The sequence below is a fragment of the Aptenodytes forsteri genome, unplaced genomic scaffold, assembly GCF_000699145.1.
Source record: "Aptenodytes forsteri isolate BGI_AS27 unplaced genomic scaffold, ASM69914v1 Scaffold388, whole genome shotgun sequence".
Lineage (NCBI taxonomy): Eukaryota > Metazoa > Chordata > Aves > Sphenisciformes > Spheniscidae > Aptenodytes > Aptenodytes forsteri.
This window is the reverse complement of record NW_008795433.1, coordinates 389,967-405,245: the sequence shown is the minus strand read 5'-3', so window position 1 is coordinate 405,245 and position 15,279 is coordinate 389,967. Positions and strand designations below refer to the sequence as shown.

The 15,279-nt window shown below is 37.5% G+C and overlaps 1 protein-coding gene across 1 annotated transcript in view; it reads right to left on the bottom strand.

Moving 5' to 3' along the window:
• RASGRF2 (Ras protein specific guanine nucleotide releasing factor 2) overlaps positions 1-15,279 on the bottom strand; it is a 145,798-nt gene that overhangs the window by 77,119 nt on the left and 53,400 nt on the right. Inside the window, exons 3-9 of the mRNA XM_009281018.1 lie at positions 10,850-10,997; positions 10,138-10,227; positions 8,089-8,342; positions 6,904-6,983; positions 6,260-6,453; positions 4,610-4,719; positions 2,523-2,641 (exon numbers count right to left, since the gene is read on the bottom strand). Coding sequence (XP_009279293.1) covers positions 2,523-2,641; positions 4,610-4,719; positions 6,260-6,453; positions 6,904-6,983; positions 8,089-8,342; positions 10,138-10,227; positions 10,850-10,997 — 995 coding nt within the window. The remainder of the gene's footprint in view (positions 1-2,522; positions 2,642-4,609; positions 4,720-6,259; positions 6,454-6,903; positions 6,984-8,088; positions 8,343-10,137; positions 10,228-10,849; positions 10,998-15,279) is intronic.

Sequence of the window (15,279 nt, the reverse complement as noted above, 5' to 3'; positions counted from 1 at the left end):
CCTTGGAAACAACCAAAACCCAGCTGGATGTGGTACAGAGCAACCTACTCCAGCTAATGCTGCTTTGAGCAGGTGAGATTGGACTGGATAATTTCCAGAAGTCCCTTCCAACCTCAACTAACTATTCCATGATTTTGTCATTGTGATATATTTATCAGTAGAGGTAAATTCATAGCAGCTGATGGCAGGAACATCAGACAGAGTGGAGGCATCTAAAGGGCCTCCAGCTGCCCGGCTGTCTGGGTGTCAGACAATGTTTGGTTGCAGATTGCAACTCCCTGTTTCCTTTAGACTCTTAAAGAAAATGTTCCTTCATTGTCTGCCATGACTTACAGTGTGCCTGACAATAAAGTCTGTCTCTTCTCAAAGTAAGAGACAGAGAAAAGGAGACCCCAAGAAACCTGAAGGGGAATCCACAATCTACATTGCAAAGCACTGCCAGAGAGAGTTCCTATGATCTAAACTTGTACAGCTCAACAGAAACAATCTCTTCTTAGAAAAGTAAAGTATATAACGTACGGCAAAGTTGTAATTAACCTTCACAGAAAAAGCCTGAACAAAGCTAAAAGCACCTCTCTCCTTTTTTAAGCTGAAAAGAGGTTTCCTGTACCTGTCTACACTGTTCCACACAAATAGGAGCCTAACTGAAATTAGAGGAGATGGACATCACTGTCGAAGTGACCCTACTGTCAGATGCGAAAGGAAAACGGGCTCAGTACTCCTTCATTAGCTCTATTCAGATTTCTGCACTTACACAAAATCACATGCAGTGGACGTTCCAAAAGATACCACTGTGATACAGCCTTCTGTAACATACAGTCTTGTCCACTGTCCTTTGACTGTATGCCCAGAAATAAATCTGAATGTAATGTACTTAAACTATGGGTTTGACCTGGGTCCAACACTCCAACAGTAATCTTTTTCAGACTGATTCCCACAGAAAAAATAATACTGGTACACAGACAAAATAATACCAGCCAATCTTAAGGGGAAAAAACCCAATAAATATATAAATACAAAATGTTGTAATCATATTGAAAAAAAAATCTAGAATGTAATTAAATTGTACTGTACAAATCAATCTAGGAGAATCACAGCCCGATAATTTTTTGGCTGTGGATGCAACACAACAGCTTTGTATTTTTCTCAAAGGCGTATTCATAACTCTTTAAATACCTCAGTTATAACAAATGCACATACTCAATGAAGAATCAAGTAATTTAACAGTGACTGTTGCACAAACAATCTTGGAAGTTATTATGGAAAGTTTCATAGTTAGTTTGGCCACATGACTGCAGAAACACCACAGAATGGATGTCAAAATGTATACAAAGCCTATTAAATTACCAGCTGTGTATATGGCTCTATTTAAACACCAAATATTCTGCTGAGGCTATCTAGAAAAGGTCGCATGAAGGGATGCACCTAAATTACATTCCTAACCTTTCCTAAATACATTTAACACTTTTCAGACATAAAGAAGCTTGTACCTAGTGAAAATGCTGCACTACAGATCTGTAGTTACTATATACAAACCCACTAACTTGTTGCAAAAGATCCAGCAGTAAATTATTATATAAATGGGAGAAAAATAAGCTTTAGTTATGAAGTTTTCATGTTTGCTGGTTTAACATTAAAGTAAACCCCACCAAATAAGAACTGCAACCAGTTTGCAGTTCCTGGTAAAAAGTGACACCTATTTTAAATGGAAAAGTTATTTTATCGCTATTTTGTGGAACTTAACAACAAATTCCACCTCTGCTACACCTAAGCTTCAATAGAAAGAGTTTCCAAAACCACCAAGAATAGACAGAAAAGAATACAGTATGGCTCTTCCTCTCTTGTTTTGCTAACTATTATATTAGAAGTAGTCCTACATTCCTGACAGAACAGGATGCCTTTTCTTCATGACTTCTTCTTGTAGAAGTGCTTTTTATATCTATCCTGAACTTCTACTGAAGCCCAAAAATGCATCTCTCAAGAGGCAAAGTGAGTATGTTTAGGTATTATATCTATGCTCGCATTATCAATTTGAGATGTTTCCAAAGCACCGAGAAATATAGGAACAACCAATAGCTGTTTTCTTTCCTAGCAATCACTTTACCACTGACAAAGCTTCAAGCTCCTCCTGCGCTTTTGCCCAAATGTTGGTATCAGCTGGGACTGCCACATTAACTGGCCAGGCAGCCCCGCTCTCTGTGGAGCTGTAGGTAATTTCCATCCCTTTGAAGATCACAGTCCAGGCAGTATGTACATTACTGTCCCATGGGTGTTTTACCATTCATGTGCTGCTGTTTTTCAAGGTTCCTGAAGAAAACAGCATGGAAGCGGCGTTCAACTACAGCCCAAAATTAGTTGTCATCAGAGCATTTTGTGACTTACCCTCCACGGACCATGAGTAGTCTTAGGATGTTAGCTGTGCCCAGTGCAATGACCTGCCCAATGATGGCAACATGAACCCTGCTGCTTTTCATGCAATTTTTTCATGATTATATGGATAGCTTTAAAGAAGAATGTCTTACCTTGGCGTATAAAAGTTTGGCTGGTATCCAGTAATATATCACAGCCTTCAACTATTGTTCTTTCTATGGCTAGATTCTTCCGAATGTTTTCTGTGTCACTCACTTCATCATGCATCACCCTGTTAGACACAATACAAAGCGCACTTTAAATTCCCTGAAATCTATCTTGCACCTGTTGTGTCTATTTTCACTTGCACTTACACAGTGTAGACACAGAAGGTAGCTGATGTCCTTTGCCACCTGCTACAAAACAGATGTACACATGCAGTACTTGATCACTCTAGAGCAAGTCTCTTGCCTTTTTTCCTTCCCTTTCAAATAATTCTTGCAATCATTTCATTTTTTCAGCAGTGGAACCAATTTTGCCAGACTTGTTTTTAGACTACTCCTAAACACATCTGACAGATGGCACCAAGCTAAAAACCCTTCACAGCTGACAGAATAGTACTTCTTGATCCTTAACAGACTCAGCTGCCACAAACATGGAAACGTTTCCTAGCATTTTGTATTGGTTATTACATACTGTAGAGTCCCTGCCCTTGACTTTAGGTTCCCACTCTGTTCTGCTTCAGTTTACATCTGAATGTACCATTCACTTCCCCCTTGCTTCCTATAACAACCACAGCCTTGATGGCTCACCGCTTATTTTCTTCCACTTTTTTTCACAGGTGTCCTCCTCTTACACAGAGAAATACAGATTTTTTCAAGGCTGAACCCAACCCAGAAGTTTATATTGGTCTTGTGATGTATAATACTTTCCTGAACTGGGACCGGACTGCACTATCTGAAAGCTCCTCCTCCCTCAGAACTACATTAAAGGGATGGAAATACGTCACAAAGTTTTGTATTTGTGGTCTATACTGCCTGCCTTATGAGCAGAGGAGGATCAATCAGTCTCAGCCTCCAATTCTGAATGTTCAGTGACGAATTAGTTGGATCAGCAATGAACTCTGACTTATGAGATGAAGCCAAGTCAAAGCTGATTGATCTGCTTGTGCACATGACCCTGGCCAGAGAAATTCTCTGCTTTCCTTGAGTGGAAAGGAGACGTTACTTCTTTCTGCTTCAGATGGCCTCAGAACAGGGCGGAACTTGCTGAACACTGCAGGAGTCAAACACAGACATTTCTGTAAAAGATATTGCCTGCCCAGCTCTTTCAGAAGTTAGAGCTTGAAGAGGTGGCACAACATGACCTGATCCAGAAAGCTGCCTCTGTTAAAGATACAGCAGGAGAAAAAAGCTCCAAATTAACGGGTGGTTTGCACAAGGTAGCAACTTTGTCTTAACAGAATAAGAAAACCAAGCAGTCAAGAGCATGCAATTAACAAAAGCTATAAAGCGATCCCTCTTTTACAACTAAATATTCTCCAAGTACATCTTTGGTGAATACTCCAGATAGGTACTCAAGATTTATATCCTGGAGTTCACACAGCATTTCTGTGTTCACAGCAGAAAACTGTGTTTCCCAGAGATAACAGCCAAATTTCTTACTGGGCTGACAGAGGGGAACATCTGAGAATGGTCTGGGAGTTCAGGGAAGAGCTTAATTTTGCAGGTTTCTACAGGGAGCACCAGTTCTCAAGATATATCTTTAGTTCCTGTTTATCTGGCATTATTTGAAGCATATGTGAAAACCAGTTATTTCATTAACGCACGTAAACTATAACACAGATTGAGAACTCAGTACTTTTCAAGACCCTGATTGATTCCCATTGTCACAGAGTATTGGAAATGCTCTTTATCTTTACACTGTGGAAAAAAAAAATGTATTTCTCTATGTAAAGAAGGTTGCTTTGCTCATAACCCAGGAGCAGGTGGCTTATAGCGCAACTCCTATTCTCCCCTACCCAAAATAGAAGGAGACACTTGTAGATTTATGTTAGCCAAAAAAAAAAATAGAAGAGTCAAAGTATTAGATTGGGGTATTTTTGGTTTTTTTCATTATCTTCATTTTGTTTTGGTTTTGATCCTTTTCTTTAAAAGAATTTTTTAAAAAAGAACAAAACCAAACCAAAATAAAGAAAATAGATTTTCCATTTCAAAACCTTTGATTCAAGATTATCAAACAAAAGGTAGAAAAATCTTACCTTGAAAGTTCTTCTAGTTTAGATTTAGCAAATTCAAGGCTTTTTCGCTCAACATGTTCATGTGGTGTGTGAGCCAGAAGTTCATGGAGTGTTATAATATATCTAGGAATCTTAAAAAAAATTAGGTATAAAACCAGTAAATCCCTAAAGGAATAATTCCAAGACAACTTTTTGTTAAATATTAGCTATTACCTTGGTCAGAAAAGTTTTGCAAACATAGTCTTTTTAAAATGAATATCCACAGCTAAATTATTATACATACATTCTAAATATAACTACTGCCAAAAATACTGAACATTTGGGTTATAGAGACTGCATATGCATATGTATGTTTTCAGTCTGAGGAAGCACAAGATCCATTTATGGCATTTTAAGGAAAAGATCAGATCAGAGGCAGCCACAAATATGACATTAAATTTCATTGTTTCATGCTGCTATCCAAGTGCCAATAGAGAAAACTTTCAAAACTCCCTGGGAGATCCATACATACCTTCCCCCAATTTTAATAGGATATGTGCATTTAAATTTCTTGTGACTTTGAAAATGCCAGCTGACCTGTTTGCATTTAGACAAAATTAACATTGCACTAATGAACACTGAAGAATACGCAGTATTTGACTATTAAAGGCCACAGGGTAGCACAAGGATCCTGATCCATTTATTATTACTTAAAGCAGTTTCAGGGCTTTTAACCAGAACCAAGTGATACCGCAGTATAACTTGTCTTTACAGAATAAAAGTTATTTAGGAGAAGGAGACATGACTTATTATGCTGAAGTGAAAGGTCATCAGTGATGACATCCTCCACCACATATGAATAAGACCCTCTCTCTCCCTTCTAAGATCCCATGACCTTGTTCCTGCTCAACGAAAAAATCCCAACACTTTACAATATACAAGCTCAAAGCTAAAAAACTGTATTGTTACAGGTGCTAACCGCCCTTTAAGCTAATATGAATAACTAGCACTAACGCAAGTGTCACTGACACCCCTTTTTTTTTTTTACTCTACTTGGTTTGCCAGTAACTGAACAAACTGAGGGGGTTGACTACTCTCTTGATGAGTAAAATGTTAGGTTAAATGTAAAAGACACAAAATCATCAGACCAGTGTTTCACAGAACTCTTAAAATAGCCGCAAATAATTAATTCAGGCAGATCAAGTCAAAACACTGAAAGGATAAATAAAGTTTTCAAAACTTCTGCTATATATTTTTCATTTTCTAAACATCAAGACACTGGCGAACAAAGTGGAAGGAAAGTTTCAAAATGTATTCCTAGTAAAATGCCTGTGGCTGCTCTAACTTGCTATACCAGGTATATTGTCCCTGTCTGGACTGCTTCATAATCCTGCAGCAGGCAGAAGTGGAGTAATTATTTCTCAGCTTTTTTTCTTTTGGCACTAGTCCTCATCCCACATTCCCGTTCAACATACATAAGATTCTGAATAGAGATGAATCAGTATAGTTGGAGCAAAGATTTCTACAGGCAGAGTTTCAGTATAATAATGAAATAAATTAAAACTAAATTAATTTGCATAAGAGTATTTTTAGTTAAGCAAGAAGAATCTTCAATCAACCGTAATGTCAGTAACACAAAATGAATCAACCAATCATTAAAAACAATAGTCACAAAAAATATACAGAGACTACCTGAAACATGGGGTAAGTAAGGAAAGTCTCCAGCATTCGCCCCTCACATGCTGGGTTGGCTTCATATTGCTTCAAAAGTTTGTCAAAATCTCTGTTTTGTTTACAGTTTGCCAGTACTTGTAGACTATATTGATGATTCCGAACAAATTCTTGATATATGTTCAGCATTGGCAGCAGAATGTCAAATAAGTCAGCTAGAAAAAGTCAAGAAATGCTTTTTTTTTCCAGCTACCCATCTCTTGAAATATATTTTTAAAGAAACTACTATGTTTTATGGAAGTGAATTACTATAACCAGTTCTGTTTCCAATATACTGAGACGTTAGAAACATTAAACTCAGCTCTTTCACCTGCCAAAACATGGTTGTTCTGATTAGCTAATAATTAGACAGTATCACTGAAAATTCAGGGGTCCATGTCTAATCAATGCTTAGGGCAGAGGCATTCTCATATACAGACTGGAAGACAGTCATTACTGCCCACGTGGGACTCCCACTACACCAGATTTTGTGGTGTTAGTTCTGGGAATGCATTCCATTCAAAAAGGACTTTAAAAAAGTCCTGTCTTTAAAAGAAAAAACACCTTACTGTAATTTCAAAAATAAATACGAAAATTGTACCCCTAGAGAAAATATAGTAACTTACCTAGGATTAAGGTAGGCCAATTAGCTATTCTTGCTTTTAAGCCTTGGTGAAATATCTCATGAAGAAACATGATTGTTTCACTGAAAAACAAGTATTTAAAGAAACAAAAAGACAATTCAGGTTTTGTTTTCTGATTAATAATTCACAGAGAAACATCTCTTCCTGCTTAGTAGTATGTTTTGCACTTTGCTAGAAAAAACAGAACATAGTTATTATTATGGAAGTAAGTGCTTCCTTTTATTGCATTGTTTAAAATTTTTAGTGTAGTATGTCTAAAAAATATATAGTATTTGGTGTAGAAAGCATATTCTAACTGTTCAGTTCTTTTAAATAAAAGAATCTATTAAATAACATGTTCCACACAGTTTAATGAATAGGCTTTCCAAGAATATTCTTGACAACGCATTCAGTAGTTTGAGAGGACCAGTAAGATGCAGAAACCTCAAGCCAGTTGTAGTCATCTACATTCTTGCTTGCGGCTGCTTAAGATTTAAAGCTTACAACTTTTCTGTAACATGAACTTTAATATTGTATTTTAGCTTATGAGGTCAACAGAAGTAGGGGACATCCCAGTTGTAAGTAAAGAGTACAGTGATCATGTCTCATAACTAAAGGAACATGTTCTATTTCTTAGAAGTCTGGGGCAGACTTGGATGCAATCCCAATCCTGTATCAAATATCAGATGTCTGCTGGCTTATTTGTACATACTCATTACAACAGTACTTGGACGCTGAAAGCAAAGAACAATTCGTTTTTGTAGGATATGAAAAGACAAGTGAAGGGGAAGGAGGCTCCTTAGGCAGGACAACAGAAGATAGATTTGATGTACTCATCTTCAGGATCTTATCTGGATCATATGAGGCCACTAAGTCCAATTTTGCTCTCTTAAGAGAAAAAGAAACAGGAAAGGTGACAGAAAATTATGAGAACTGCCCCAAGAGCCACGATTTGTCCTTTTCTTCCTTTAGCAGAGGAAGAAATAGAATGTAAGGAGGCAAAGCGGTCTAGCTGGTTTCAAACAGCATCACCAACAGCACCTTGCCTTTCACCCCTGGAAACACAGTCTACCTCAGTGACATTACTTACATCAGAGCAAAAAACAAGTGCCAGACCTCTGTAAACTGAAGCAGAATGGGGAGAAGCGGTCAGAGAAACCCCCAAAAAGCAAACAAAAACCCCCATACCTGTTGAGGAAAATGCTACTAACATCATCGTGACTGATAGGTGGCTTCTTTGAACTTGCAGCCATTCTTAAGGGCCGCAGAAAACAGTTCACAAGAACATAAAGTTGATGCACATATTCAGATTCAGCCTCCACCATGTTAAAAACTATCTGATTCCTTTTTCTCATACTTTCTGCATGGGGAGAACAAATATAATCTTGGACAATAGTTTTCCATTTTCTTCTACATAACCAGCCCCGCATAAAGCTCTGGACCTAAAAATAGACCAAGCAGAAAAGAAGAATGAGAAAAAACATTACATGACTTATCATAAGCTCTTCATTGTAGAAATAACCCTTTAAATGAAATGCCTCTGTTTAAAAGGAAAAAAAAAAGTCTGTTGCCCTTATTGATCTAATTGTTCCTGAATTATATTTTTTTTTAGATTTCTGTTTGTTAATGAAATTTCCACAATCCCTTGGTCATATTTGTTGCCAGGAAACCGATTGCAAAGATATCACATGCATATCAAGGTACCTTTTACTACAAGCTCAAATGTTGCACCTTTGTATACACTCTTCCTATCAGCACAACTGTGCTATGCATTTTGCAGGTTTTTTAACTCCTTTTACCTCCCCTTACACATTTCTCTTATACCCCCAAAAGTATTGCGCAATGCTTCCAGGTAACACATTTCAAGACAGACTCGATATCATTATTGACGCAATTCTAAAATAGTTGTTAAACTCAGTTTGCTTTCTGTTTTGAATAGCTACCACTTAGCATGTGTATTTAAAGCTAAGTATCAATATACTGCTTAGTATCAGACACCTGGGCCAGCAATACTACTATCCAGAAAAGGCAGATTTTTGGCATTTTTAAAAAGTATCTCTATGTCATGGAAAAATCTACTTAAGCGTAATATCCGTTGAAGTCACAAGTGGATTAAAGGTTACAGAAAAGGTCTATATCTGGTCACAGAAAATTTCAGTATGTCTTTGCCCTGATCTTGATGTGAAGATCATTCATCTTGAAAGAGAAACGCAAAAAACCTACTGGTAGCAGTTTACTCTGAATACACAACTTTTAAAAAAGGGCCCAATTGTCAAAACAATCAAGATGTAGAATGCAGTGAATTATATACAGAATCAGAGCTCTCCTTCTACTAAAAGAGACATTTCCAGCTTCTATTACAATGTTTAATCTACACGAAAAGGAAAATTCACACAAGGGTACTAGCTCAGTGCTGATCCTGACTCAGACTGTGTGACCCAGAAAAAGTCAGAAACTAAGTCCACATACCATAAAGGATATTATGCAATTTAAGAGACTGAACACTGTGAGAATAAGGGTGACACATACAGGACCACATCTTCAAGCATGAATTCCATTCATGCTCGTGCATTAGGATTTGTGGGTGTTGCCGACTGAGGTTAAACCACGACAGTGGGAGTCAGCAATGGGCACAGTTCTGGAGGCTGGTTATATCCAGCCTTAAGCAATATTACCAAAAGCTGCACATGTAAATGCCATACAGATGGGGACACTTCTGTCCCTGTTACTAAAAACATTGGCCGTAATATCCTGGAAAAATAACCATCATGCAGACCGGCTGACAACCTAAACCAAGACTACGCTCTGCATTTTCGATATTTGTATTCCAGCTGCAGTGACAGAATATAAGTCATTCTCTTATATCTTTATAAGCATTTTTATAAGAAAGGAGTATAAAGTCACTATACACTTGATTCCCACAGGACATAGCCCATGACTTAACTTCAGTCTTTACAAGCAGTTGAATGAAATGTGCAACCTTTTTTAAGAAACTGAATATATACCTTGCAAGTAAAAATTACTTAAGTAACAAATACACCATGGGATAAATGCGGCACTGAAACATAGGAAGCTGATGTAATTTAAGAGGTTTAAGTAGGGGCAGGGCAAAAGGAATCTTGCTATTTGACTTTTCTTAATAAAAATAAATGAAGACAAAACTAGACAGACTAAAATACAGAAGTACACCCCCCACCCCACCCTTCTCCTCTTAAGCACAGAAGACTGCATGTTTACCTTTTTAATTTTTTTAATATCTGGATCCTCATCTTCCTGGTTGCCTTGATAAGGTCGCATTCTTTCTTTTGTTTTATTGAGAGCTATAATCTGACAAAAACAACCATTCATTAAATGCTTTCTCAAGTTAATGAAACTCTTAGTTACAGAACTAACAGAAAAATATTTTCCCCTTCTTCAAGCCTGTTAAAGCTGCACAGAATGACAAGCACATATTTGGTCACAGGGACATGAACACAGTTCTCTGAAAACCAGCAAGGCTCTTGATCCAGATGGAGGAAGGACCAGAAGAGAGCTGGTTCTCCTCTCAAAACCAAGTGAGCCTTTCAGACCTTATCAGCTCAGGACTGTAATAAGATTTTTTAACATTCGGTGAAATAGAGCAGTTTGGAATAGTCCACAATACTGTCACAACCAAAGACAATGTGTCGAGGATCAAACTCCTCATGTGAAGATAGGTAGGAAATAATACAATCAATGGGACCCATACTGCAAAGCAACGTGTCTCTGACAAAGAAGTAATCCAATCAGTTTAACAGCCCCCAATACACCTAAGAAAAATATTTTGCCAAGGGTTCATATGGAGACTATTACATGTTAACCTTACTGGGTTCTGTTATTTTCACAAATATTACAGAAATATTGAATATTATTGCAATGCACACAGCAAAATGTTACAATTCAATGATTGCTTGATGACTCTGGCACATACCTCAGATTTAAGTCTTTCAATTTCTGTGTCTTGATCTTCAAGCTGATGTCGAAGCTGATTGGCTGCAATCTTTTCAGTCTCTACAATCTGGACGAGATGAATGTACTTCTGCATTAACACCTCCCTTTCAATCAGAATATCTGAATAACTAAAAGGGAAAACATTTATGTTACAAAAAATAGCCAAATATTGTCTTCCGTAGCCCCTTATGAGATATTGACAGAATAAACATTACACCAATGACAAGAAACTGCAAAACTGTGTTTGTTTGGCTTAATATATAATGAATAGCTTGATCATAAATCATCCAAACCGATAGCGTTCAATATCCCTTGTAGACACAGGCACTAGCAGTACCCAGTTTCCCAGTATCCAGTTACCGAGAGCAAGATAATTGCACCGATCTTTTTATGAGCTTCTAATTCTCAGGGTAAGCCCAAGAATTCTATTAATTTAATTTATTTTAGTTGTTTTAAGGGCTGCTTTTTTCCCATCTTTTGGGACAACCTGGGGGGAGCATCTGGCACTTCATCAGAACTATTTCTAATTCTCTCCACCTGACAGATCCCTTTATGGAAGAATTCTCATCATAACTGTTATTTTAGTTTGCTAACACCTATTTTATTGTTTAGCCCAGTTTGAGGTTACTCAAATAAATGCATTTATTCTAATTAGTAACAGGAACTATGGTGTCAGTCCTTTCTTTTAGCTCTTGGGTGGCAAACTGCCATTGATTTGTATTTTCCTGAAAAGGGACAGTATCGCTAGTGCAATCAGATGTCACAACCAGAGCAGTGATGAGCATCATACTGGAAGTACTGTTCACAACTTCAGGTAAAGGAGAAATCAGTTTCTTCCTATGCAACATCTTCATCAGACTGTTCTTTCATGTGATTCAGTCTCTCTCACATAGATAACTTAAACATGCAGAAAAAGCAGAGTCCTACAAAGTGCTTGTTTGCTGGCCTTGATTCAGCAAAATCTACAGACACATACTGCCTCTTTACCTAGGTTTCAAGAAGCTTGTTCCTCTAAGAGTTAAATAATTTTACAAGATAAAGACCAAACTGCACAAAACATGGCAGAATGAAGCCCTAAATCTTTGACACGGGATCTCTTACTATTTTATGATCTATCACTGAAAATGCTGACTATCATACCTTTTTCTGCTGTCAAGTTAGCACAGGATTTGACAGAAGGAATTTTTGGATTGCACATCTTTTCCTTCTGAATTTCTTTCTACTTGTTACAGCACTCATAAAAAAATTAACATTTTTAGAAAATGTAATAATGTGCATCCTTTCCAGTTAATCTTTTTTTTAATATATTTACTGCCATTTCAATCAGTATTAGTGCAGTTATATACTGGAGGGGGCCAACATTAAGTACAGCTATTAAATTCAACACCTAACCTGGAAAGCAAGCTTAGATTTAAAATAATTAGAATGAGCTCCCACAGCTATCATAAAGCAAAAGTTTTTCCTCCTTGAATGGATTATAAAAAGAATAAAAAGTGAATTTAATTCTATTGCATTTATTTTTATATTTTAACTACTGCAATAGTAAACAATAAATAGCAAAAAAAAAAGCCCAGAGCACCTCTTCCAGCAAGTAAAACAACATACATAAAAAAATCTGTCATGAAGCAATCCATATATCTTGTAGAATAAACAGTAATAAAGTATGAGATTTAGTTCTTTAAAATTGTTCAATAAAAATCTTTTTTGTTTTGCAAGAATCCTGTTTTTTCAGAAACGACAATACTTAATCTCTTTGCACCCTAAAAGGCATTTGCACATGATAAAAAGTGTCTGAGTTAGAAACATAGTTAGTATTTGTTCTTTTATGATGATGAGTTAGGAAGATAAAAACACTTGTAACATATGTAAGAAAATGCATTCCGTAGTGCTTGCAGCACCACCTTGATTTACATATAATAAGAAAAGTAGTCTTTTCTACGTAAAACCAGATCTAGATAGGTGACAAGACCTTTTTTCTATTTATCCTTTTCAAAATTTTCTTAAACTTTTGCTACCAAAGGTTTCCAATACAGAATTTGACAGATTTGGCTTTGCTTTTATTCAAGACTGAGGAAAATGGGACACAGAGTCACAAAGGGTGAACAGCAGCTGCAGTCAGAGCTGACGTAAGATTCAGAATACTATTATATACAATGTTTTTCTTCCACTTTTTTTTAATTTTTATTTTTCTCCTTTAGGGGAAGAAACTTTATCTGGATTTTTCAGCTTCTTTAAATGCATTAAGCCAGACTTCCACAGTCTTGCTTTACTAGGGAACAAGAACTTTGCTATGGAGGATTGAAAAGTTTTTGTTCTTTTGAGATGTACTTAGAGTATTTTGCCTAGTTAGTGGCTTTGGCTGTCTAAAATGTCAGTCTCAGCCTGGAAACCAAACCATTTCCTTCACTCCCATAATTAGCAGTATGAAGAGGAGTTAATTAGAAAAGCCTATGTACACCTACAGTAACTTAGAACAGGCTATCCATTTTCCTTCTGAAAACTGCTACTTGCTCTGGGAAAGGAAAAGCATAGGATTTTGGAATAAACTTCACGTACTTCCAACAGCCCTTTTCATGCAACTCTCCATATGTATGAGTTGAAGATCATCATGCCTAAAGTGCTAACCTGTATAGCCAGCATAATGCCCAGGAGCCTTCGAAGAGGGCAGGGTTTCAATACTGAATTGATTACACATGTATACAAAATCCTTTATAAAAGAAAATTGTACCAAAGTGTTCAAATGTCAAAGGAAGATGAAAAATTCATGTAACAACTTGTAAGCAGCCAGCCTAGATCTAGTTCTCTGGCTTGGATATCCTTTAATAGAAAGAAGCAACTGCTGCGAAACACAGCTTTCTATGAATTTGTATTAACATTTTATTGAGAGAAGCAATTCTATAAACTTATAATAATATGTAGTGAGACTTAAAGACAGAGCATCCTGAAAGCTGAGGCTATACCTATTTCCTATTATAGTTTGTAGAGACAGGACTCAAACCAGGTATTTCAAGAACCTTAAGCTCTGATTGACCACTACCTACCACATGGAGGCAGGAAGAAACGAAGTGAGTCCTGAGAAAAATGGTGCATCATTTAGGCCCCATGAGAGTTGGCATGCTCAGAAAATGTAGGAAAACTGGAAAACGTTTAACCAGTGCCTCATTATTAGGGTCTCCTCGTTGTAGCAGCAGACCAAGATAAAGGCTCCAGTAGTGCTACTAGCAAATACAATTTATTTTTGTACTGAATTCAGACCAGACTTATGGTTCATTGGATCATTCTACGCTAATTGTACTAGAGCTGCTCAGGCAGCTTTAAAAGCACCAGGCATTGAACCTGGCCAGAACTATTTATGATCATATCAAATCACCCTTTTGAAATGCAAAATGCACAATGTAATCAACTTTTTATGAAAACCAGGCAATATGGCTCTGGGGTCTGCAATGCAAAAGAAATTACCTACATCTGCCCATGCTAACCACCTTCAAGCAGCTATAGGACTCCTTAACAGAGGAGGAATAGCCTCCAGACAGGTTTTAAAGTCTAATGGCACATTAACAGCCACACTAGGGATGGAAACAGTAAAAGTTGCAATAGAACTTATGCAATCCATCCCTATGACTCTAACCAAGGTGACTTAGGAGACCACCTGTACACAAGCACCATTAGCCTTTAACCAACTCCTGTATGATATGGGATATCAAGGGACACCTATGGCTGCAAGGGTTACAGGTCTGAGGCTTATCAGAAGATACAAAATTAAGATCGGCTTTCAGACACGCATTGACAACTGTTTAGAAAGGCTGTAGAAGGGGAGTTTCCAGACAAACAGGTGGGAAATGGCACTTGGACTGGTGAACAACTAAAGCAACCAGGATTGGAGGGTGGGTGTAGGACTGTGTGATACACGGGGAAGCATGAGAAGTCCACACCCCAAATGGCTCATGATTTTTAGTACAAGATCCTTTTAACTGAGACAGAGAAATACAAACTGGAATACAAACTCTTTTGGAAGGGTGGACCCAACAACCACAGGAGGTTTCATGCACCCAAATCATGTCAGTTGGAGAATGGTTTACTCTTGGACCATGGGTGTGTGGGGAGGGGAATGCTACCCTCTTATGCAAGAATGAGACAACCCTGAAAACACACCTCATCAACCAAAATGTTACTCATCAGACTCACTTAAAACTCATACTAAAAGCAGCTGTTTCAATTGTCCTGGCACTCAATTTATCCAGGAAAATCTGACCATAGGAATTCATCTACAAACAGACTGGACCAGACAGGCACTATACCCCATTATGCAAAACTGGGACAGAATTCAACAGCAGCTATGAAGTCCAGACCAAATACAATGGAAGGGACACTCCTCGCTGCGCGAGCTGAGGCTTCACAGAGCTGTTACGA